The following is a 23,676-nucleotide window of genomic DNA, read 5'->3' on the forward strand; positions in this document are numbered from 1 at the left end:
TGTACCGAGTGATCAAAAAGTCACGCAACCCATGTAACATTTCTTTGAATCTGTGTTACCTGGGCGCATCATTACGAAGACACTATGGCCGCCCAGGTCTCCCGATCTCACTCCGCCGGACTTTTTCCTCTGGGGATTTCTGAAGTCTGCGGCCTACGTATCGCGTCCACACACTTTGGATGAACTGAAAACGAATATTCAACGTACTGTGGACAACATTTCATGTGATACACTCCAGAGGGTCTTCAGGAACATGATCAAAAGGGTGCACATGTGTGAGGGACTGAATGGTGGCCATTTCCAACATCTTTTATAGTCCCTCCATGGGTTGCGTGACTTTTTGATCACTCTGTATTAGAATGTACATACACTAGTCTCGCTGTGTAGTGTCGCAATTCGCTTCTTTGTACACCATGTTCGTCCAAGGTCCGATATTGCAGAAAAATGCTGTGGTTGCCAAAATTATGGACAACAAGAGTCAGTTTACTTACCTATGACTGTGCCCACTGGAACATCTTCACTCACGAAGAAACTCTCCGTCGACCCTCCATTCTCCAGGTAACATCTGTTGTCAGGAACTGGAAAAAAGAGATTTACAAATCAGCCTTAGAATCGCATTCAACCGAAATAGAAAAGTTTTCTATTTGTAATCATTCAATTTCATATTGATATATAGGTACTCTAACAACATCTCTGTCGTGGAACATCTTTAAGAAAATGTCTTCCAACAAGATAATAATTACCCACGTATCTTCCGAGCTTTTTTTACATATACTTGTGATGTCATAGCACTTTCTTAGCCCAACATAGACTCCAGTCTTATGTCTGTAGCATATGTATTGGGCATACTGAGAGATAAGACATCAGAACCATCTATGGCCGCGGTTGTTAAACTTTTTTCTCATTGTACCATTTAGTCGTAATTAAACGTCTAATGTAGCCCCACCAGAGGTTTTCTCAGAATACTGGGTTTTGGGGAGATTTTTTGGCTGCCTGATTGGTGGGGCCTTTTTGATATGTTGGGCGTGTATCTCCAATAGGAAAAAGATGGTATTCGGGCTGTATGCAGTGATATGCCGTAGACTATAAGTTTACGTCTACATGCGTTGTCTACACGTAATCTACGCGTAGATTACATTGGTTGAAGTTTACATAGACTAAGTAGATAACCTAAAGTGCATTAAAATCAATTTTCAATGGTTTCATGAAAGGAAAGTGACATTTTCAACTGTATTGGTTCCTAACGAAATGAAAAGAATCCTATTTACAACAAAATTTCTCTTCTCTTCTATCATCAACTATGGAAGAAGATAAATAGTATGCAAAAAACAACAACAGATGGCAGTCGTGAGCCAAGAGTGGTCTTTTCAACATAAAACACTAGAATATTACCTATATTAGGTTTCTTCCTAGGTGAGAAATTGTTCCAATTTGGAAGAAAGAGTATGAAAAGTTATCTTCACACATCAGCAACTGATACGCAGTATAATTTTATTTTAATTCCACGGCGCCCTTTGCTAAGTTATCTATTACATTTCGCCATGTTGTTTACATAGATTACGTAATTTACATGTATAAAATAGTCTACGTGTAGAATGTACACTATGATTGTTTACGCGTAGACGCACATCACTGGCTGTATGTGGAAAGGCGGTAAACAAATAAACATTATAATTCTACGTTTATAATTTTATTTGGGGTTCCTACGTCTACAAGCTTAATGATTACTTACAAAAATGAATCTGTGAGACACATGTATGCTAAGAAGTATATAAAAAACTTTACTTTTCATAAAGTTTTTCCAAAGTTATTGAAAAAAAGGAAAGAACAAAAATAAGTTTGTAAACAAACTGTCAAGCACAATTTTGGAGTTTTATTGTAAATCTTCAGAGTTTCTAGCGAGAAGCCTGACACAGTTTCTTGATGTCTAGTCGTGCACTTGAAACTTTCAAGCGAAGATTCGGCTGCAATTATAGATTTGGCATTGGCGTGTGCTGAGTCTAAGACCTGGGCTATGTCACTATGACACTGGTCCTAGGCTATGGAGGGACAATACTAGACTCATTCTTGAGGTCTTCAACGAAGCCACACGTTGCCATCCTAACGGTAGTCAGTTTGCAAACTTATAAACATTCAGGTTGCCAACTCCTAAGAATTCAGGTTGCCAACTTCTAAGAATTCAGGTTGCCAACTTCTAAGAATTCTGGTTGCCAACTCCTGAGAATTCTGGTTGCCAACGCCTGAGAATTCTGGTTGCCAACTCCTGAGAATTCAGGTTGCCAACTCCTGAGAAATTCTGGTTGCCAAAGCCTGAGAATTCAGGTTGCCAACTCCTGAGAATTCTGCCTACGGCGATGGGAGAACTTACCATTGGAAATTTGCTATTAAAATCCACTCTTCGCCGTTTAGTTAGGCGATAATCTTTTTTCATGTTATCCACAGTCAAACTCCGCAATTTTGTCTGCGAGGATCATTTTATATGCTGAAAATAATCTTTCGACAAAAACATAGTCAAGTCAGTGGTGCAAACTTCAATGCTGAAATGTTAGTCTGGAAGGCGTGAATGCCAGAAAGCACCGAAGTGACGCGAAAGTGAGCAAGACCACACGGATCAGAAGTTTGCACTTTGGACTGTGCAGGTAACAGTGGCACCAGACATTTTGCTTCGTTTAAAGCTTTGAAAAATCACCATGGACTTGGAGGAAGGGAAATCGACAGATAGTAAGTTTCAAACACGTTCGTCATTGAATTTTCTCGTGACGAAACAAAGCAAATGCCTCTGTGTGACATAACAATTCTGTAAAACCTCTAAAAATATATAAAAACCTTTAAAAAAAGGCTTGATTTAGGCGCATAAACCTAAAATAGGTTCTAACAAGCAAAATAGGTTTTTTTAGGCACTATAAAACTTCATCAGTTGTTGCGTTTTTTAACAAAACGCTGACATAACTTATTATTTCTTACATACCTGTAAAGGAATAAATAGGTTAAAACCTAAAATCCGACGTCTAGTAATAAGTAACATTTCACACTTCTCTCGAAGTGATATGCAGTGTGTGGTGAAAAACTAATAACATAGCAAACTCCGCCTTTTGGCGTTTTCCGCACACAGCATGCAAATATTGATGCTGTGTGCTAACAACGCCGATAGGCCGATAGCACATTAATATCATCGAGACATGATAAAGGGACCATACATACATAGGATATTTGTTTCATGACCAGGTTCAAAAGAACAATATAGAAACAGGATATAAATGGAAAACTCGATTTGTTAATTCAAAACATTGTTTCTGGAAGTGATTAATAATCTGCTATTCACATATTTTCATTATGTTCCAGCAGGGCGCTTGTCGGAGTAGTTAGCACATCGCACTACGACGCCAGGAGTTCCGGCTTCGAATCCCGGCCTGAGCATGGATGTTTGTGAGTGTCCATTCATCAATTTCATCAAATCATCACTCATCCCCATCTTCGCAAATTATCCAAAAGTGGCACAAAAGCGAAATAAAATAAAGAAAATCAATCAATCATTATATTGCACAAGTGTATTTGCCTTCCCGTTTTGCGTAGTGGTAACGTAGCCTTGTAAGCAAAGAGTCCCGGGTTTGATACTCGGTGGATGCACATAGTGGTTCGGATCCAACCTTAAACTGTAGGTTAAGTCCCTATTAGCCTAACTGGGCACAATGTGGACTCGAAATTCAAATTTAAATTGACAGGTGCATTTCAAAATCCAATTTGATTGATTGATCGAAAATGTTGAGTGCGTCAGCACTTAGGCTACTTGCCCCGTCACATTATCCTAGCTAAAATCAACATCTGTCTCTGGACTAAAATCTCCTTACCTAAGTAAAAGCGTAGGCTTGTAAAGTGGCACTCGGCACACTTAAGGACAAACACAGGACAGGACAGCCCTGCGAAAGATTATCCTGGCCGTAGGTTCAGACGCCGGAGCCTCGTTAGTCTGCAACATTGCCGTTACCGGAAGTGTGTTCTCTGAGAACACCACTTACACGTCCGATGAGTGATGATGATATGATGAAATTGATGAAGGGACACTCACAAGGAACACACATGCCTAGATTTAAACTCCGGTGTCCTAGCACACAGTGCTAACCACTCAGCCACGGATGTCAATTTTTAAAAACAGATCCATTGAAATTACACTACTTACAAGGGAGGTTATCTAAGTGTCCCCCTCCGATTTCCATGAAACTTGGCAGGTGTATAGAGGGGCCCAAAGGAAGAAATATGTCTTTTTGTGTTTCAGCTAAAAAAAACTGTTTTAGGGGGCAGCCCCCCCCCTCAAATGTCAAGATGAGGAGAAATTGAAGTGGGGATCTGACCCCGAAACCACGTAAATATGGCATAGGAAGAAAAAGGGGGCATAGGGCCCCTCTATACACCTGCCAAGTTTCATGAAAATCGGAGGGGGACACTTAGATAACATCCCTTGTTAGTTTAACTATGTAACGGTCGAAAAGGGTCATAGTAATTTTTTAACGGTAACTGAGTGACGGGGAAAATTAGACCGTCACTTCACCAGCCAACTTTTTTACAAGTGTACTGCCCGAAAACAAAGGATATAAGCGATAGGTTGTGAAGTATTTGAACAAAGAGAACACGTAATAAAAACCGGTCCCCAAATTAAAAAAAGACAAAAGACATCTGCACAGAAATGAAAGGAAGCATACGAACCTTAAAAGGAAAGTAAAGACGTGAATTGGCTTTAAAACCTACATCCTCATTATCTGATAGGAACATTATGGAAAGTACTTGCATTGCCACGAGAAGAAATTCTCTAGAGAATACACTCAATTCTTTCCTGGATCCTCGCGAAAAAAAAGAGCCACGCCCTCGTCGTGATTTGGCTGGACAGAGAGCGTTCATTGTCTTAGAGAAGGGCTAGCGCCCCCTCTATCCCCCTGAAATGTGTTGATCCGATCGGTTCCACTTCGCGAGGATGGTAAAAGGAGGTTGGCCGGATTTAATGTTCCGGAACCGAACCCAGCCGTCTTCTCATGTTCCGTGAGAACTTAATGGCGTTGCCTGTTATGAATTCATCCACTGCGATTGTCCCGCTGGATGAATGGGGTAATGAATCTGGGAACAAGGGTAGCGATCTGGAGCACTCGCGAGATTTCATTCACGACTTACATCCAACGCGCCGACAATCAGTCCGGTACTGTTGGTCCAACACTCATTCCGGTGAGTTTTCGCAGTAATAAATATAGTTCTGTAATCTGTTAAGAATTCTGTACTAAATAAAGTTCTCCCCTGTGCTTTGCACCACGCCATGAAGTCGTATAGATAGTGTGGGGTTAGGGTCCCACACTTTCTTGATCTCGGCCGAGCTGGGGCTGATGTGATCAACACCACGCCCCTGGCCGCCTTTACCCCCAAGAGTTTCCTCCAGGTACGCACTCCACACGACGCTGGGTGGGCGCCGGAGTCGCTTGAACAGGTGGAAAAAGTTCTGGTTCTCCCCTGGTTCTCGAAACCGGGTGTCTCGCATGGTAGTCAGACGCCCTAACGACTGAGCTACCGCGGCTTCAATATATAGAGAGAGATGCATAAATAAAGATAGATATACATAAAGAAAGAAAAAGATGCAAAAAGATAGATATATATAATAATAACAACCACTGCGCGACAGCCCTATGAGAGCCTTGGCTTACCTACCGACTGCTGGTCTCCCTCCCACACTGTTCCTCCGTCACCTGTTATAGCGTGGAGATCTTAGACCAGTATTGGGGTGACGGATGGTCAGCCCGACGTATCCCCAACCGTTGTAGGTCTTCTCGACCGGGTTACCGCTCACTCATTCGGAGCTCCCCAATTTCCTCACGATGGTGGGTTGCCACCGGCCCTATACGTAGGCCGAATAAATTCCGACCAGAGCCGGATTCGAACCTACGCCGTCCCGCAGCGAACGATCTCAAGACGAGTGGACGCCTTAACCCGCTCGGCTACGGAGGAGGACATATATATTTTATTTTTTTACCTTTTATTATATTTATATATATATATATATATATATATATATATATATATATATATATATATATATATATAGGAAATAAAAAAATGCATAAAGAAAAAGATATATAAAGGAAGAAAAGATGCAAAAAGAAATAAGTACACACATCATAAAAAGAGTAAAGATGCACATAGACAGAAAAAGATGTTTACATAAAGAAAGGAATACATAAATTAAGAAAAAAGAGGAAGAAACTAAGAGAGGAAACAATGTGGAAAAACAGGAATTGATAGTTGAAGGGATGGATACAAAAGAAAAGAAAGAGAAAGGAGAAAGAAGAGAGAAAGGAACAAAACAAGCAAGTAAATAGATTAGAAAAATAAAGGAAAAAGAAAGAAAGGAGAGAGAACAGGGCAGAGAGAACCAAAGAAATAAGAGGAAGAATTAGTAAAATAACAGAGAGAGGTAAGGAGGGAGGGAGAGAGAGAGACAGAGAGAAGGGAGGTAGTAGAAGGAAATAAGATGGGCAGATAAATCATCCCTGTCGATCGAGTCGCATTCCCTACGTGATCTTCCAACGTGTCACGAGGCAGACAAATAACAATCTATTTATTAATGCCAGGCGGCCAACAGAGATGTTAACAAGGCAACCCCTTCCATACTAACGAGCCTAAGTGCCCGATTCCCCAAATGGCTACCAATTAGCTCAAGAAGAAACGCGCATCTGCGCCTCTTCAAGAGCTCTGTTTTTACACAGAAAGATTCTTCAAGTTCGTGTCAAGGTGGAGCAGGTGTATTAATCTTCCGGAGATCATTTTGAAAAGTAGTCGTTTGACTCTATTTTGACACGTTCAACCTGTTACCATTATTCTTGTTTTGAGGGGAATCTTCGGTAGCGAGAAAGGGGAGTCGAACACTCAACGTGATTGTTCTGGAGCTGACCTCCAGATAACGTTGTCAGCTTGTAATCAAGGGGTCCATAATCTGTTTCCCGATTCGACAGACTTTATTTCTTTCCCTTTCATTTTCGCAGCACCTACATCACTTCCTCCTTTTATTATATCTCCCTTCAATTTCATCTCTTTCCTCCTTTGTCTATTCTTACTTTTCCTTTTCTCTATCTTCTTCTTCGTAGTAACGAAGAGATGCATAAAGTAAGATAGAAGAGTAACAATGTAACATATGGAAAAAATATGAAGATGTAGATAAACAGATGGGAATAAATAAGAGAAATGAAAAAGAAAAGAGCACAAAAAAGAGAGTAAAGAAATTACAAAGAGAAAAAGAGAAGATAATAAGGAAAGAAAGGAAGGAAAAATCAGAAACGCGCGCGCATGCGTGTGTGTGTGTAAATATATTCACATACACATATATGTATATGTATGAGTACATGTGTATATAAATAGAAGCAAAGAAAAGAAAAGAGAGGAAGAAATATTGATTGATTTGGTGTTTTAAGTCCACTTTATGCACAGTAAGGCTAATCGGAACTGGACCTACAGTTTAAAGTGGGATCCGAACCACTATGTGCCTCAACCGGGTATCGAACCCAGGAACCCTTGATTACGAGGTGACGACGTTACCACTGCGCCATCGAGGAGGCAGAGAAAGAAAATTGATTGATTGATTTGGTTTATTTTACTTCGCTTTTCTACCACTTTTAGCTAATCACGAAGATGAGGATGAGTAATGATACGATGAAATTGATGAAGGGACACTCACAAAGAACACTCATGCTCAGGCCGGGATTCGAACCTTGGATCCCTAGCGGGGTGTGCTAACCACTCTGCCACGGAGGTTGGCAGGAAGAAGAAAAAACAAAGAAAAAAGAGAATTTTAGCATCCACAACCATCGAAGCAAGCCAACCTTTGAACCTTCGAACACAAATCTTTGGCGATGTTACCGATACAGGGTGCCAATAAAACTCAAAGCACAACAATGCTTTTAATCCTTACAAGGGAGGTTATCTAAGTGTCCCCCTCTGATTTCCATGAAACTTGGCCGGTGTATAGAGGGGCCCAAAGGAAGAAATACGTGTTTTTGTGTTTCAGCTAAGAAAAACTGTTTTAGGGGGCAAACTCCCCCTCAAATGTCAAGATAAGGAGAAATTGAAGTGGCGATCTGATCCCGAAACCACGTGAATATGGCATAGGAAGAAACAGGGGGCATAGGGCCCCTCTATACACTTGCCAAATTTCATGGAAATCGGAGGGGGACACAGGGGTCAGATCCCCACGTCAATTTGTCCTCATCTTGACATTTGAGGCGGGTTTTGCCCCCTAAAACGGTTTTTTTTCGCCGAAACAAAAAACACGTATTTCTTCCTTTGGGCCCCTCTATACACCTGTCAAGTTTCATGGAAATCGGAGGGGGGACACAGATGTCAGATACCCACTTAAATTTGTCCTCATCTTCACATTTGAAGGGGAATTTGCCCCCTAAAACAGTTTTTTTTAGCTGAAACACAAAAACACATATTTATTCCTTTGGGCCTCTCTATACACCTGCCAAGTGTCATGGAAATCGGAGAGGGACACAGGTGTCAGATACCCACTTAAATTTGTCCTCATCTTCACACTTGAGGGGGGATTTGCCCCCTAAAACAGTTTTTAGCTGAAACACAAAAACACTTATTTCTTCCTTTGGGCCCCTCTATACACCTGCCAAGTTTCATGGAAATCGTAGGGGGACACTTAGATAACCTCCCTTGTTAGTTTTTCGTTACAAGAGTCAAATTGAAACCCAGTTCAATAACAACAAGGCAACTTCATAATGAAACCAAGTTGAAGCCTGTGTCTTCCGATTCTAATTAACCATTAATCGACTGTTTGCATGCCGAAACAAGTTTTTCCGACCCACCTGTCTAAACAAAAACAAAGAAATACAAAGGGCCGAAAGAGAAAATCAACAGCACGTCAGACAAGTCGACAGGATCTTCATATTAACATAAGATCGAGCTGATCCTTCGCCATTTTCTCTTCGGTTCTCGATTTCCTGTCATCTCGCGATCGGTAACGAATAGAAAGGGCTTAATTAATCTCTATCGACAGCCTGACAACCGGAGCTCGGCCGTGATTGGTTGCTCCGTTTTTTTCTCTCTGGAAGAAACGAGAAGAAACTGCAAGGCATGGGAAATGCTTCCTTCACATAAATTATCGGATGCTAAGCGGTGAACTTACCGACCACTTCTTTGTTTTCTCCAATTGTTCTGCATGGATAGAGACCAGATTAATGTCGTTCTGTTTGATTACATTTCGTTACGCTTCTGTTTAACTTTCTGTCTTTCTCGCTCTATTATTATTTCTCTTGTTCACTATCCTTCTCCATCTTTTTCCTTCACTGCATTATTCTCTCTTTCTCTCTCTCTCTATGTTTTTAAATTTCTCACTCTATATTTCTCGCTACGAATCCGTGTCGCTTGCGCCGGTTCATTTCCGCCGCCACATATGTCAAGATCTTCCTTGGTGGGTTTTCCACAATCCGGAGTGTCATTACCGCCGCGCGCATGTGTGTTTATGACGTTCCCCAGCTCCAGCTGTGTTTATCTTCGATTGAAAAGGAAGGCGATTGGTAAATGAGTGTAAGATGAAAGTATGTATGAGGGATCTACATTGGGAATTAGTATTTATGTAAAACTGAGACTTGAGAGAGACGACAAAATGGCAGAGAATATGGAAATGATAGAAACAACGCGTGGAATGCCTTAGAGCATTTGCATACCTACAAGAATTCAAATAACGTTTGTATTGTTGTTGTGTAAGTCTATCGAAATATTGTGTTTATATATACGTAGCTGTTACTTATATAATGTTTGCAAAAAATTACACTGTATTTATAATGTTTTTGACGATTTTGTGTAGTGTATAATAATTAAGTGTAATAGACTGGCACATTTATGTTGCTTCCAAAGTGTATATTTTTACGTAGTACTTATAGAATGCTTTCAATATTTTAACAATACTTTATTTACAATGTTTTTTTTACGATTAACGATAAATGATTAATAGTTAATAGGCTGATACAGATTTCTGTTGTGGAATAAAATTGATACAAGTAATCCTGTGTATAAGTAAAGAAAACTCATATTTGACTCTCTGGATAGGTTTAACATCTCAGTGTATACACAGCTGTGCATCGTCATAAACACACATAAAAGTCCACTTTATGCATTATGCACCATGTGCCCATAAACACACGTGCGCGCGGCGGTGATGACACTCTGGATTGTGGGAAAACCAGCCGAGGAAGGTCTTGACATATGTCACGGCGGAAATGAACCGATAAGAAGCCTCCGTGCAAACGACACGACACCTCTCGCTACATGTATCTCTCTCTCTCTTAATATTTTCACCATTTCCTTTTCTTACTTCCTCTTTTCTTCCACCTACTCTTCTCTTCCTCTTTCGATACAAATTCTTTTCTCAGTTGATAGAGCTACTGGCTACCACGCGGAAGACCCAGGTTCGAATCCCGAGGCAGGTGATCTGGACCAGCAATATTTCCAGTCATTTGCCTGTTTCTGCACGGCTCTAGCTCCACTAACAAGCATATCTTCCCTGCCGTAATCCTTGTATTGATTCTGTTATTCTGTTATAAACAAAAGCCGACCTCGTGGGAGGAGTGGTTAGCACAGCGCCAGTGGTCTCGAGTTCGAATTTCGGCCTTGGCACGGGTGTTATTTGCAAGTGTCCCTTCATCAATTTCATCATATCATCACTCATCCTCATCTTCACGATTAGCTAAGAGTGGCAGAAAAGCGAAGTAAAATAAACCAAATCAGTTAATCAATTATGGACAGAACACATAAGTATATATTAATGTAAATAATCAGGTAGATATCCGTTTTGTATGTGAATTTGCTTTAGGTAAGTTTTTCAAACGAATCTAGGAACAATTGCGATGAAGTCAAAATCACGGACAATTGCTATGATTTTGACGGTGAAGGTCAATTTACAAATGAATGGTAGGGCAATTGCGGCGATCAGAACCTAACCTAACCTAACCAAAGGCGCCACAGAACTAATAATGCTGTAGAAGGTTGGAACAACAAAATAAATAGCTGGCTTGGAAGACCGCTTCCAAAAGCCAACACAAGACACCAACATCAAGTACGTACATGATAGAACTTAATCTAGAAGGTCAGAAAAGGAAGAAGCGTGACATTAAAATCGACAAGAGAGTTGGAAAGTGGAGGAAACAGGTAGCTTCGAAAGGTGTCTATTTACTCTAGCGCATGTTCAAAAACTTGTTTGAACCAAATTCCCAGCCGAAAATATCAATAATTCTCTTGTAAGAGGTATTGTACGGGGTGTTAAGTCCGCCTTCAAGTTCATAGAAGATAAAAATTGTCCACCCGCCCTTTCACTTCTAACTGTGTTCATCGCAATTGTCCGGCTACCTTTTCAAACACTATACCGAAGTCTCGAACGAGACAGATTCTCGGATGCATCTCGACTTTACACAGGTCCTGTCTCATTCTCGGTCTCGTCTGAGAAAAGATCACTTCGAGAATCTTCAAACTGCCTGCCTGCATCATCGAGAAAAAGAAGGAACCATAAAATGAATCATTCGTTCAACCTAGTTTATACGCTTGAAACCGTCCAGTCGGAACCTATTTGCAGATTTACCGACAAGAATTTAGGAGGAAGAGCATGTAACGTTGAAAATCAAGAATCGAGTAAGGAACAAATGAGGGTAGGTAACCTGGAGCAGAATTTTCCCACGATATTGCTTAGCTTCTAATAATTAACGCCTCATTAAGTGACTGGTTTCTCAGCCTCCACATTCGATCCACTGAAGCAAGGAAACGGTCCAGAGGCTGATTTCAGATCGTCTTATCTTCTTCCGCCATCTTCAACACCAGAAGATTATCCACGATTTGGAAGGTGTGTGTTCGTATTTAGGGAGTATAACGGTAACTTTAGAACCAAAATAACCAAAAAGTTAGCATTTGTGGAGAACTTTTAGGTTCCTGCCTCGAAAATGGTCGTCGACCCCTGTGGCAGAGTGGTTAGCACAGCGCGATACGACGACAGAGGGCCAGGTTCGAATTCCTGGTAAGACATGGATGTTTGTGTTTGTCTTTAATTTAGTCAAGAATGAAAAGTAAATATTGAGTTGAGTATATATAATTTTGAGGTGGGGAAAACTGCCGCTTAGAAGTTTTCTTTTTCAAATATATATATATATATATATATATATATATATATATATATATATATATATATATACAGGGTGTCTCATCTAATCATCCAACATTGCGACCTAAAATATTTCGAGAACAACAACAAATATTGAAAAACTGCTTTCGCAGATATATAGGTATGAGAGGGGCTCATGAAATTAGTGGACACAATACGTTCAAATACGTAAGGAAGTACGATTTTCAACACAAACTTAGTTTTTTTTAAATGGAAACCCCATTTTATTTTCAGCTCATTTGAAAGTATGGAAAAAATCATTAAGAATGGCGTTTGTTACATTGTAATTCGTCAAGTAGTTCTCAAGTAAATGTAACCTGAAGTTGAGCGTGAAGGCGCTTCCCTCTCTATGCCGGTCGGCAGAGCCGAGCGCAAATGTCGTCACGCATACAGCCTGCACGCAGTGCTGCATTTTTCCTACACTCGCCATAGATAAGTATCATCCCGGCCTTTTCAGAGTCTGAAAATACTATTTTCTCAGCAACAGTTCTGACGTAAGTGCACTATCACAAACGTCTGGTTAATCAGTGTACTTTGTTACGCTCTTGCTTTATTTCATAAATTTGATAAATCAATTTGAAGGTAAAATGTATAACAAAGTTGAAAACTTAAAGATTTGTCATGACCAAACGAGAAGAGTTGATTGTTCCAATGTACTAAAAATTATAACGTAAATAAATGAACGCCAATTAAAAATGAGAAAGATGTTAATGCTTATGCATGTAACTGATGGATTAATGTTTAAAATTTATACTTTTTAATTAACAGTTATTTGTTAACTCAGAAAGATGTATCAGAACATTTTAGATAATTTGTCAGAGTTTACTTATGTATAAACTATACATTTTATTGTAACCCGCAGTTGTTGGAATGTAACTTTCCTAAGCACAACGCACAGTATGCAGAAGAGTAACATGTTTGTTACGACACACGAATCAACTTGTGAGAATGTTTGTTTCAAGCGTCAATTTCAGGTTACAATTACTTGAGAACTACTTGTATTTCAATCTAACAAACGCCATTCTTAATGATTTTTTCCGTACTTTCAAATGAGCTGAAAATAAAATTGGGTTTCCACTAAGAAAAAGTTTGTGTCGAAAATCGTACTGCGTTACGTAGTTGAACGTATTGTGTCCACTAACTGCGAAAGCAGTTTTTCAATATTTGTTGTTGTTCACGAAATATTTCAGGTCGCAATGTTAGATGAGTTAGATGTATATTAGCGTACTCGCCTTTGCTCCGAGAGGTCCCAGGTTAGATTCCCGGTGGGACACCCAAAATTTTTGGCGTTGACCCAGCGTCGTGAGGACAACTGGGGGGGGGGCTACTTGATAAGAAGTAGTGAACCCCGGTCTCGGAAGCCAGAAAACAGCGGCGATGGGACTCGAAACACTGACCACGCGGCACCTAATGAAAAAGTCGGGAGGAAGAGGCTTGTAGCCACGACAACCGAAACACTACCGAAAGTATCTAAAATTAAGATTGATTGATTTGGTGATTTAAGTCCACAATAAGGCTAATCGGGACTGCAACTACAGTCTGAAGTGGAATCCGAACAACTAAGTGTCTCCACCGGGTATCGAACCCGGGACCCCTTGATTACAAGGCGACGAAGCTCCCACTGCGCCACCGGGGAGGCCCAGCAAAATCAAGAACTCGTATCGATGTACTCCTAGCAGCTCCAGTCCCGATAACGGCGAACTGCATCATCATTGCCTGCTGCTTGTAGTAATAGTCTGTGTTGATAAATCTGTCAACGGCTATCACAGTATCAGCTAGCAATCTGTAGAGACTCGCAACCGCCCGACCGAGACCATTTCGGTAAACTGATCTTCGGCTGACGTTTCCACCACGATATCCCCGAAATTTAGCCAAGCGGTTCAAGAAACGACCAGCAAAGCGGATAAGATTTGTGAAGGAGCAATACCCTATCCTCCCCTGCAGATAGGCAATTACAAACAAGTTCCCAGGCATGGGCTGCGATGCGTAAAACGGCGAGTCCACAACACGGCTGGAAGCGAGGCGATGACCCTGACCATCGACAGCGATTCCACTCGGAGGGAGCAATTCGACACGGAGGAACGGTTCCGCATTTCTCCCCATCCCTCGCCTAACAAGACGGTTCACCCCGGAACTGGATCTAAAATGTGACATTTTGCCTTTGGACGGCAAGTCCTGAACTGAACCGGTCACTAATTTCAGCGAACCGTTCACCTCGGCGAACTGGTCTTATAAAAGAACCGTTCACTTGAAAAGAACAGTTCAATCTATGCAGGATTGCCACATGAAAAGAAATTTCCCTCACAGAATTTTAGGTGAAAACAGGGAAAAATCGAAATTGTAGGGAAATTAAATTAAAACTGAAAAAGTGTGAAATAAATTAAATTATTCTTCCCGTAATTTATTTTCATTTGATTGTTTGTTTGATTTGTTCTATTCCACTTCACTTTTTGTGCGACTTTTGGCTAATTTGTAAAGATGGGGATAACTGATATGATAAAATTGATGAATGGACACTCTCAAACATTCATGCCCAGGCCGGGATTCGAACCCGGGACCCCGAGCGTCGTAGCGCTATGTGCTAACCACTGCGCCACGGGAGCCGGCTAAATAGGAATTTGAAACCCAGGGCGAGAGGACATCTTTCAAAGTTGAGACATGCTTAGGCTACAATTCGCACACTTCAGAACAACCTCTCACGGCCCGGTAGGATTAAACCAGCTGAATCTTACAAAACCCGTTCCATCGAACGATTCTTTGAATGAACCGTTCTTCCGTCGTGGCTGATGAAAGCGTCGAGTGACAAGGAGAAGGGATATGCGTGCACGAGACACTTGATTCAGATGGATGTGTTTGTGATCTATCCCGAAACTGCTGTGCATGTTGAAATTATCACCTGCCCAGGCCCATTATGTAGAATTCGAAACTTTCATGTTTACAGACTTCGTGTGAATGACCCATACCGTACACGCAGGGAACACCTGTGAAAAGAACAGGGTGTCGTGCATAATTCTACTGAACGTATCTCTGGTAGTTTGCGGGTAATCTATAATTACTATTGATTGGTTTTGATTTCTTACTATAAGCCTAAAAGTTTAACTTAAAGCGGTTCCTGTTGCAGCAGCTGTCACGTGACTCCTTCCATCCACTGGCAGGAACGCTGGAGAGATTACATGCTTTGCTCTTTGCCAGTCAGAACTCGCCATTAACTTTGGGAGAGGAATTTGGTTGCAGTGGCGGCTGGTTCCTGGACCTGTGGGTGTGCACCTCATCCTCGCAACCAGAAGAAGTGCTGTTAAAAGGGAAGAAAGAGAGAGAGAAAGAGAGAGAGAGAGAGAGAGAGAGAGAGAGAGGCCTCCCCGCTGGCGCTGTGGTAGCGTCGTCGCCTTGTAATCAAGGGGACACGGTTTCGATACCTGTTGGAGTCACATGCTGGTTCGGATCACACTTTAAACTGTAGGTCCAGTCCCGATTAGCCTTACTGTGCATAAAGTGAACTTAAAACACCAAACATAAATAAATAAAACATTTTACAAATACTCAGGTTGCTCTCGGGAAGCCCACTGATCCAAGCCAAGATAGTCTATCTACTTCCTCAACTAGCCTGCTGAAAGCGACAAGAGAGAGGTAGCTCACATCGAGAACTGCGAGCGAGCCTTAGTTGACACGCGAGACCGAAACGCTAGTGAGGCACGGAAGTAAATGGAAAGTGAAGTGGTGTGGTAATATTTGATGTTTTGTAAGCGAGGGCGCTCAATGAATAAGCACACTAAAAATTACTTGCATTAGAGCCTTATTTGGGTGTGAACGTTTGATTGTGCACATAAGCAGGAACCGCCACTGCATGATTGCCACATTCTCAGCAGAGAGAGGAAATTGACAAACAGGCAGCAGGTATTTCAAATTGCAAGCTGAAAAAACTTGTCCTCTTAGTTCTTAAATAATCCATTGATATTATTTGCTTCCAAGAACAAGATTAGTCCCATGTTTGCACCAAACCAACTTTTGGGAACAACGGCCAGCAAACGACAGACTACAGAGTGAAGGAAGCTGTTTCAGGATAATCCTGTAGGACTGTAGGACAAACACATTTTAGGGCCATGGAAACATTTATACAGCACCAATATAGTACTATTCTTTCCAGTGATACCAACTTCAGATAAAGTTTTGGGGCAGGGATGACATAATGCAAAAGCAAACAGCCTTAGTGGAAAAGTATTCAGCGTATCCTATGAAACCAGAGGTTCTGGATTCGAATCAAGGTATGGGTGTATCATTGTGTTTGACCCATCATCCATTTTATCAGTTCATCATTCATCCTCATCGTCGCAATTATTCCAAAGGAAGGTTGATTTCAATTTTTGTTATTTCGCGTTGCTTTTCCGCTGTTTTTGGCTAGTCGCGATGATTCGGATGAGTGATGATACCATTATGAGTTTTTAAGTCCACTTTATGCACAGATAGGCCGAATTGGGAATGGATGTACAGTTTAAAGCGGGATCAAAAACACTACATTGAGGATTTGATTTGGTTAATTTTACTTGCTTTTATTCCGCTTTTTGGCTAATCGCGAAGATGAGGATGAGTGATGGTGTGATAAAATTGATGAAGGGACATTTACAAAGAACATCCATGCCCAGACTAACCACTCCGCCACAGAGGTCGGCTATCCCGGAGGTATCAATAAACAATGATTTAAAATGGAAAGACCGAGACAGGAACGAGATGGATGTTTGTAAATCGAGACAAGACCGAGAATGAAAGTCTCGATACCATTCCTATCACTGCTTGACATACATATTCATGTCTTCCATGTTTCCCCCTCTTTTACCCTGGAAACAAGCACAAAAAAGAAGAAGATATACAGAGCATGTGAGAAGTCTCGGACATTACTTATTTTTTAACAGCCGCTTTGCAACACAACAAAAAGAAAACGGGAGCTTTACAGATGAAAAAGAGAGCAGCTTAACTCTTCCTTTTTTCTGTTCGTTCTCTGACATTGTTTCTCCTGGGGCTAAACCTTCGAAAGCGGAATTCGTTTCAAAAGGCCACATGAACAAGCTTACATTATTTTCGCCGTTCTGTTCGTTTGAGTAACAAGGATCCGAGTTTTGTTAACTTTTCTTTTCTTCCTGGCTATAAACTAATTCAGCAATTATTTTTCGCTTTCACATTCTTCTGTTCAGGCACAAGGAGCCTTTGCTTTCAAGCGCAAATGAGGATGCTACTGTAAATATGGTCAGCACGACAGAAATAAACAGTTTGGATCACTTTCCAGGAGCAAAATTCGATCATTTTCCAACACATTATGGTTGAATCTTTTATGAATTTGCACTTCTAGTAGTGATCTATAAACTACCAAAATTCGTCTTTTATGAAATTATCCCCGACATTGGAATTTTATCCCCTTCGCTGACTGCTTTTGATTGTGAGGCTTTCTAATAAATGTAAGCTAATAAATAAATGGGCCTACGTACGTTCACCCTTGCGAGATTGAACTTGCATTAATAATTCCTAATAACGCATACACCATAAACTATAACGTTCATAATTAATTTTACAATTTAATATTTACATAAAAATAACACAAACTTTTTAAAAATCTTTTTCATTTTTATGTTACTATTATTTTTAAACCTAATTTATCTTATAGTGCCATCTATGGGCAGAAAATTTTACTAACAAAAAAATTACCAATATGAGAATATTTGTAGTTTTCTTCCCCTTAAAGGGGTGTAAATCTGGGTTATTTCCTCATCCTTTCGACTCGACAAACTACAACTAAAGAATCACGCAAATTCCTGTGGACATGTTACGTCAAGCTATGCAGCATGTTCCTCGCGACTGCAGGAATGGTTGCTTAGAAATGGACGCCATCTAATGAACGTAATCTTCAAGTCATCTCTTCAGCGGTATGTGATTATGTAATGACATCCTCTCCTCTACACTATTAATTTCCATGATTAAATCTTGCAACTATTTATCTTCTCTTCCTTCGTTTCAAAATGTCCCGTCTTTTTGAGACACCCTTCTTCAATAGTGGTCTCAAGTCTGAACGTGTGAACAACGTCAAAGCATTTTTAATTGAATTTCAATTAGCTGTAAAATAATAATAACAATAAGATGTAAAATTTAAGTATCTATGGCTGCAGGTCTTACTCTGACCCCTAAGAAAAAATCCTGCTGGCGATCTTGGCTTCATAATGTAATAAAAATATGCTGAAAAAAGTGATCAAGCTGCTTTTTCATTTATCCCTTCAATTTTTCTTCACCGAGACTCCGCCCCTCCCCACTGGTTCCCTGATCTCACCTGAAAAGTAGAAGCTGGACAGGTTTTTGCCGCAAAGTAAAAAATATTGTCTCCAAATTCCAAAGCAAGCTGAATATTTCTTCTGGTCTCCGCATAGGTGTGCGTGATATCTGAGAGCTACGTTGAGTAAAGGAAGATTTATTCAGTCATAAACTGTTGGAAAAAAAATGCGCAAAGTACATTTTCACTTGTACTCTTAAGTAAGCATCTGCTTCATTTTAACCAAATTGGGCTTTTAGCTAAACCGCAAAATGTTACAATATCTCCCCCACTTTTTTTTTTTACGTGTAGAAGAAAAAGGGTTAAGCAAGAGCTAATATATATAATCCCATGATGGTCGACGGACAGTGACAAAGCACGTGAGCTTGTTGATAGGCAGTCGAGTGGAACCAAGCATCTTGGAAGCTGAAAAAAATATCTTTTTTTTTCTGCATCCTGGATTGAAACACGACATGGGAGAAAAGACGGCATCACTTCATAACTCAAAGCAAAGTGGATGACGCAGGTGATCGCCTATGGCTTACAAGCAAATAAAAGCCTTCTAGACATAATTTTAGCATCGTTACGGTTGAATGAAACAGGGAGGGATATATTTTTTGAACCAGTGTTCAAAATTAGAGGACCCACGTTGATTTTGGCTTGGCTCGTATCTCGAACAAACTTTTAGATTGCAGCAGAAATCCGTGGCGGAGTGGTTAGCACACCGCGCTTCGACGCCACAGGTTCCGGGTTCGAGGCCCGGCTTGGGCATGGAAAGTCTCTGTGAGTGTTCCTTCATCAACTTCACCATATCATCACTTATTCTCATCGTAGCGATTACCCAGTTCGGCAGAAAAAAAATAATAACAAAAATAATTTCAAATCAAATTTTACACTGGAGTACCGCTAAACCAAAATTCATACTTTCGCTGTAGCACCAAATAATATTAGGGGATCCCGGGTTCGAATCCCGGCCTGGGCTTGGACGTTTGTGAGTGTTCATTCATCAATTTCATCATATCATCACTCATCCCCATCTTCGCAAATTAGCTAAAAGTGGCACAAAAGGCGAAGTAAAATAAAGCAAATCAATCAGAACCAATCAAAATAATAGGGGTTTTCAATGCTAACATTTAAATTTGCATGATTATATTGCCTAATACTACGTACAATTACTAAAACTCATGCGCATGTACTCCGGTACAGCAAGGCCAGCAGTGCTGGCACACAGCATAACTGTTACAAAAATACTTCTTTAACTTCTGGTTTTTCATTATTTCTTCCGTGTTAGCTCAACGGAATCAACCTGCAAGCCTCCAAGGTTCGTTCCTCACTTTTCTGATATGGAACCATCAACACCCTCTTGCGGTATGTTGACAAAACATCTGCGACACGTCACCCTGGCCAGCCTGTAGGCAGCGAACGCCAGCAAGGCCCCAAAAAATCAACAAGCGACCTTGAAGGATCCAATGGGAGGTGCGCTATGTGGAGGGAAAGGCTGAAAGAAAGCCAGAGAGCCATCGGTTCAGTCTGTTGATGTCCTCAGTGTTGCGAACTGCACGATTAAGTGTCCAAGTGTACTGTATACTTTCAGCGATGTAGCATATCCACCAAGCTAGTTAACATTTATATTCATAAATAAACTATAAAGTTTCAAAACAAACGGGAAACACGGACATACGGATTACATTTTCTATATGATGATAAACGTTTCCGAGCGTTCTGTCTATTAAGACAGCTAACATGTCCATGGACACATCCGCCAAATAGAGTTGGTAAAACTCGCTGGCCGCGGTCATACTTTTTTTCAAGCATCTTGCGGGGTGAAAAGTTACTGTTTTTCAGGCGGGAGAATTTTTTATTGTTTGCTTCAAAAACTTTGCTGTTGTTTACTGTTTACTACGGAAAGAACTACGTGGTGTCAAAGTGGATTGTGAATATTGCAATGTGTGAAAATTAGTGTTGCCCACGAGACGAGACTTTGGCCTGTCTCGTCTCGTGGAAGTCTCGTGGAAATGCTGTCTCGTCTCGAAAATATTCGTTTGTCTCACGACACATGGTCAATCTCGTCTCGTCTCGAATTTTTAAAAGCCTGTCCCATCTCGTCCCGTGGACAACACTAGTGAAAATCTTGAAAATTGTTTTCAATCATACGCGATCGTCTGTTGCATTACGTTTGACAACAGACCAACTGAAATTCGAAAAAATGAATAACTGTGCCAGGACATTCAGACAAGTTAAGGAAACAGTATCAGGTAGTGTGCTCATTTTTTCAGTATAACGTATCATGTAGAACCACCGAATTCTTGGTTTTTCTTATTTTTTCGGGATCTGTTTCCCTGACGGAAAATGTGGGTTCGCATTAGACGGGGTGCATTAGACGTTTAGTAATGACTAAAGGGTACAATGAGAAATAAGTTTGAGAACAGCTGTTGTAGAGGATTATCCTAGCTGTGAGTTCAGACGCCAGAGCCTCGTTAGTTGACATTTAGGTGCCTTGACAAAGGGCCACACCTTTTGATGAAGTAAAACACTGGCAAATGTGCGGTCTCACAGCGAAACATTTCAAACAGGTACAATGAATATGCAAATAGGCCCAGAAGGACAATTGCAAAATGGAAATTAGTGACTTGGCAATGAGATAGCTCATTCAGAGACTCATCCAACGAAATGGAAGGTTTTTTTCTGTTAACTGCTGGCTTCCTGAACATCCAAAGTATGTACTTTGTTGATCCTCCGGAAGGAATGGGCAAGGTCAAGAGTAGAAACAACCCTTTGTTTTGCCCAAGTGACTTATGGCCAGAGAATTACGCAGGTAAGTCGTTTCGCAAAGACAGGAATCGGCCTGTCTCGACAAGGTTAGACTTTGTTGTTTTTGGGACAAAAATCAAATTGTACGACTGTGGCCTTACCGACAGTGGGTGGAACCCTTCTCAAACGGTGGTTACTGTTCACTGGAGAGAGAAAAAGCCACTCATTTTCCATCCGTGGCAGTTGTAGCCTATTGTGGTGTCTTGGATGATGTAGTATATTAATTTTGCACCTGCCTTTTCTTTACGGCTAAAGATTCAGACCTTGACATAAAGAAAAGTTGATTGATTCATTTGGTTTATTTCATTTCTGCCACCTTTGGCTAATCGCGAAGATGAGGATGAGTGATGAAATTGATGAAGACACAAAGAGCCATGACCAGTCCGGTATTCGAACCCGGGACCCCTTGATTACAAGGCAGCGACACAACCATTGCACCATCGGGGAGGCCCTCTACAATGAACATGTTCTTTTACAGTAACACTAATAGTATTTTAAAAATTAACGCTATCATTTTTCGTCATTAAAACCGAAAGATGGCAAGTAGGGTGGTGACAAAAATCCACCTCTTCAGCCGCGCCTGATAGAGTGTGCCTATTTATTCTATTTATGTGAGAACATCCAATGGCGTTCATTGCGTCGAGAGGACAGCAATGTGGGAAGGAGGAATCAGGAATTGAAGTTCTCATTTCTCCATCGATGTCGGAAGACGAGCGACACACAGCGATACACGGTGGGAAGAATCCTCAACGCGTAAAACTTGTCCTGACATGATCCCTTTGCACTTTTTCCTCTTCCTGGCGGCGTTTTCTACCTGAGAAGGAAGTTCGTGGCGGCCTCTGACATTGATCCTCCACTGTTATACTCCTCGTCCTGATTCCAACCTCACTTTACTTCAAAGAAAGTTCCGAAAGATCAGTTTTCCCCCTAAGAACAACATGTCAGATCCACGTGGACTGCAATAAATCGTTCCCTGAAACCTTTCCCACCAATAGCGTCCCTCCAAGAAATGACAGCTCTCATCAAGTCCACGTGGACTAAATGAGATGTTGCTAATTCAGTTTCTTTAGAGATTTCTAAACGCGAGGTTGCGGTTCTCTATCTTTGCTAGGTTGTGTTATTGTGTCTTGCTATTTTTTCATGCAATATAAAGACCTTGGGAGTAAAACGTCACAGTGAATAAATGGATGTCTAAACACTGCAGGTAAAAGTGACAACAGCGCTTTGCCGAAAAACAGGTGGTGGCTCGAAACCAGATACGGGTCCGGTCGGCTTCCTCTGGGGTTCTGTCAAAGATGCCGAACTGGCGATACGTTCAGGACTTGGGGTATACATGGTCTTCTCGACACTCCTGTACATCTCCTGACAACCCACCTGCCATTTCCCCTGGTGTTGGGCCTTCATCATTCTTTGGGCATTCGCTCTGCATTTGTTTCAAATCATGGTTGTTGAGGGTCCAGGAACCCATACATTCTAATGGGTTATATTGGGTTTCGCAAAGAGGACCGGAACAATTTTTCTCCCACAATTTAAATTCGGTCCAAGTTGCGTATTGTTTCATTGAACAAGGTTCCTGGACCGTATTTAAATTGACCCTGAAAAAAAGGCTCCTGGACCGTATTTAGATTGATCCGGAAAAAAAGTTCCTGGACCGTATCTAAATTGATCCGGAAAAAAGGTGTCTGAAACTAATTCAAATACTTTGCAGATAGAAAGGTTCTTTACGCTCTAGAACCAATTCACGCTTGCTCATTTTCTCTCCTGGACTGACATTGAATTTATTTAAAATTCCTTGACCTTCAACAACCCTGTTTCAAATCTTGAAACTCAAAGTCTGCAACGTTTGCTTGCTAGCTTGATGTGGGACCCTGGACATGGATGTCCTCGGAGTACGAAATCCTAGGGGGACAGGGGGGGAATCCCCCACCAACAATCTTAGTCTTAAAAATGCTCTCACCAAAAATTTCTGGGACTGGGGGAGCTTTTGTTAAAACAAAATATTGTAACTTCGACGTCTACTTATTTAACGTGCCTGACGTCATTCTGGTTCTACATTACAATGGTAATGTCAAACCCACAAAAACAATTAAACAAATAAACAAAAGGCAATCATTAATAACTTATTTACCTTTTGTCCCAGGGTAAGTGCCATCAGTCGGAGCCCAAGAGATTACATAGGGTAGAACAAATCACACCACAGGGTTAGTTCTATATATACTGTAATTTCTATAAAAGAGCACATGCATAAACATTACATCATTGCCCCTTTCATTCATACATTCACTCACGCATTCATATCTCGGCAATCCAAAAGACATGAGTAATTAGTACAATAATAGTTCGGCGGCATGTTTAAAGTTAGCTACATTGATTTAAACTGTTCTTAATTAGA

The 23,676-nt window shown here is 40.9% G+C and overlaps 1 protein-coding gene across 2 annotated transcripts in view; it reads right to left on the reverse strand.

Annotated features, from left to right (window-relative positions):
• Positions 1-23,676, reverse strand: part of Cad96Cb (protocadherin Fat 4-like Cad96Ca) — a 244,023-nt gene that overhangs the window by 84,419 nt on the left and 135,928 nt on the right. For both annotated transcript variants that reach the window (XM_083130503.1, XM_083130502.1), the window contains exon 3: positions 492-578. In XM_083130503.1, coding sequence (XP_082986629.1) covers positions 492-578 — 87 coding nt within the window. The remainder of the gene's footprint in view (positions 1-491; positions 579-23,676) is intronic.

The sequence above is a fragment of the Lepisma saccharinum genome, chromosome 10, assembly GCF_977018435.1.
Source record: "Lepisma saccharinum chromosome 10, izLepSacc3.1, whole genome shotgun sequence".
In the NCBI taxonomy this organism is placed as follows: Eukaryota; Metazoa; Arthropoda; class Insecta; order Zygentoma; family Lepismatidae; genus Lepisma; species Lepisma saccharinum.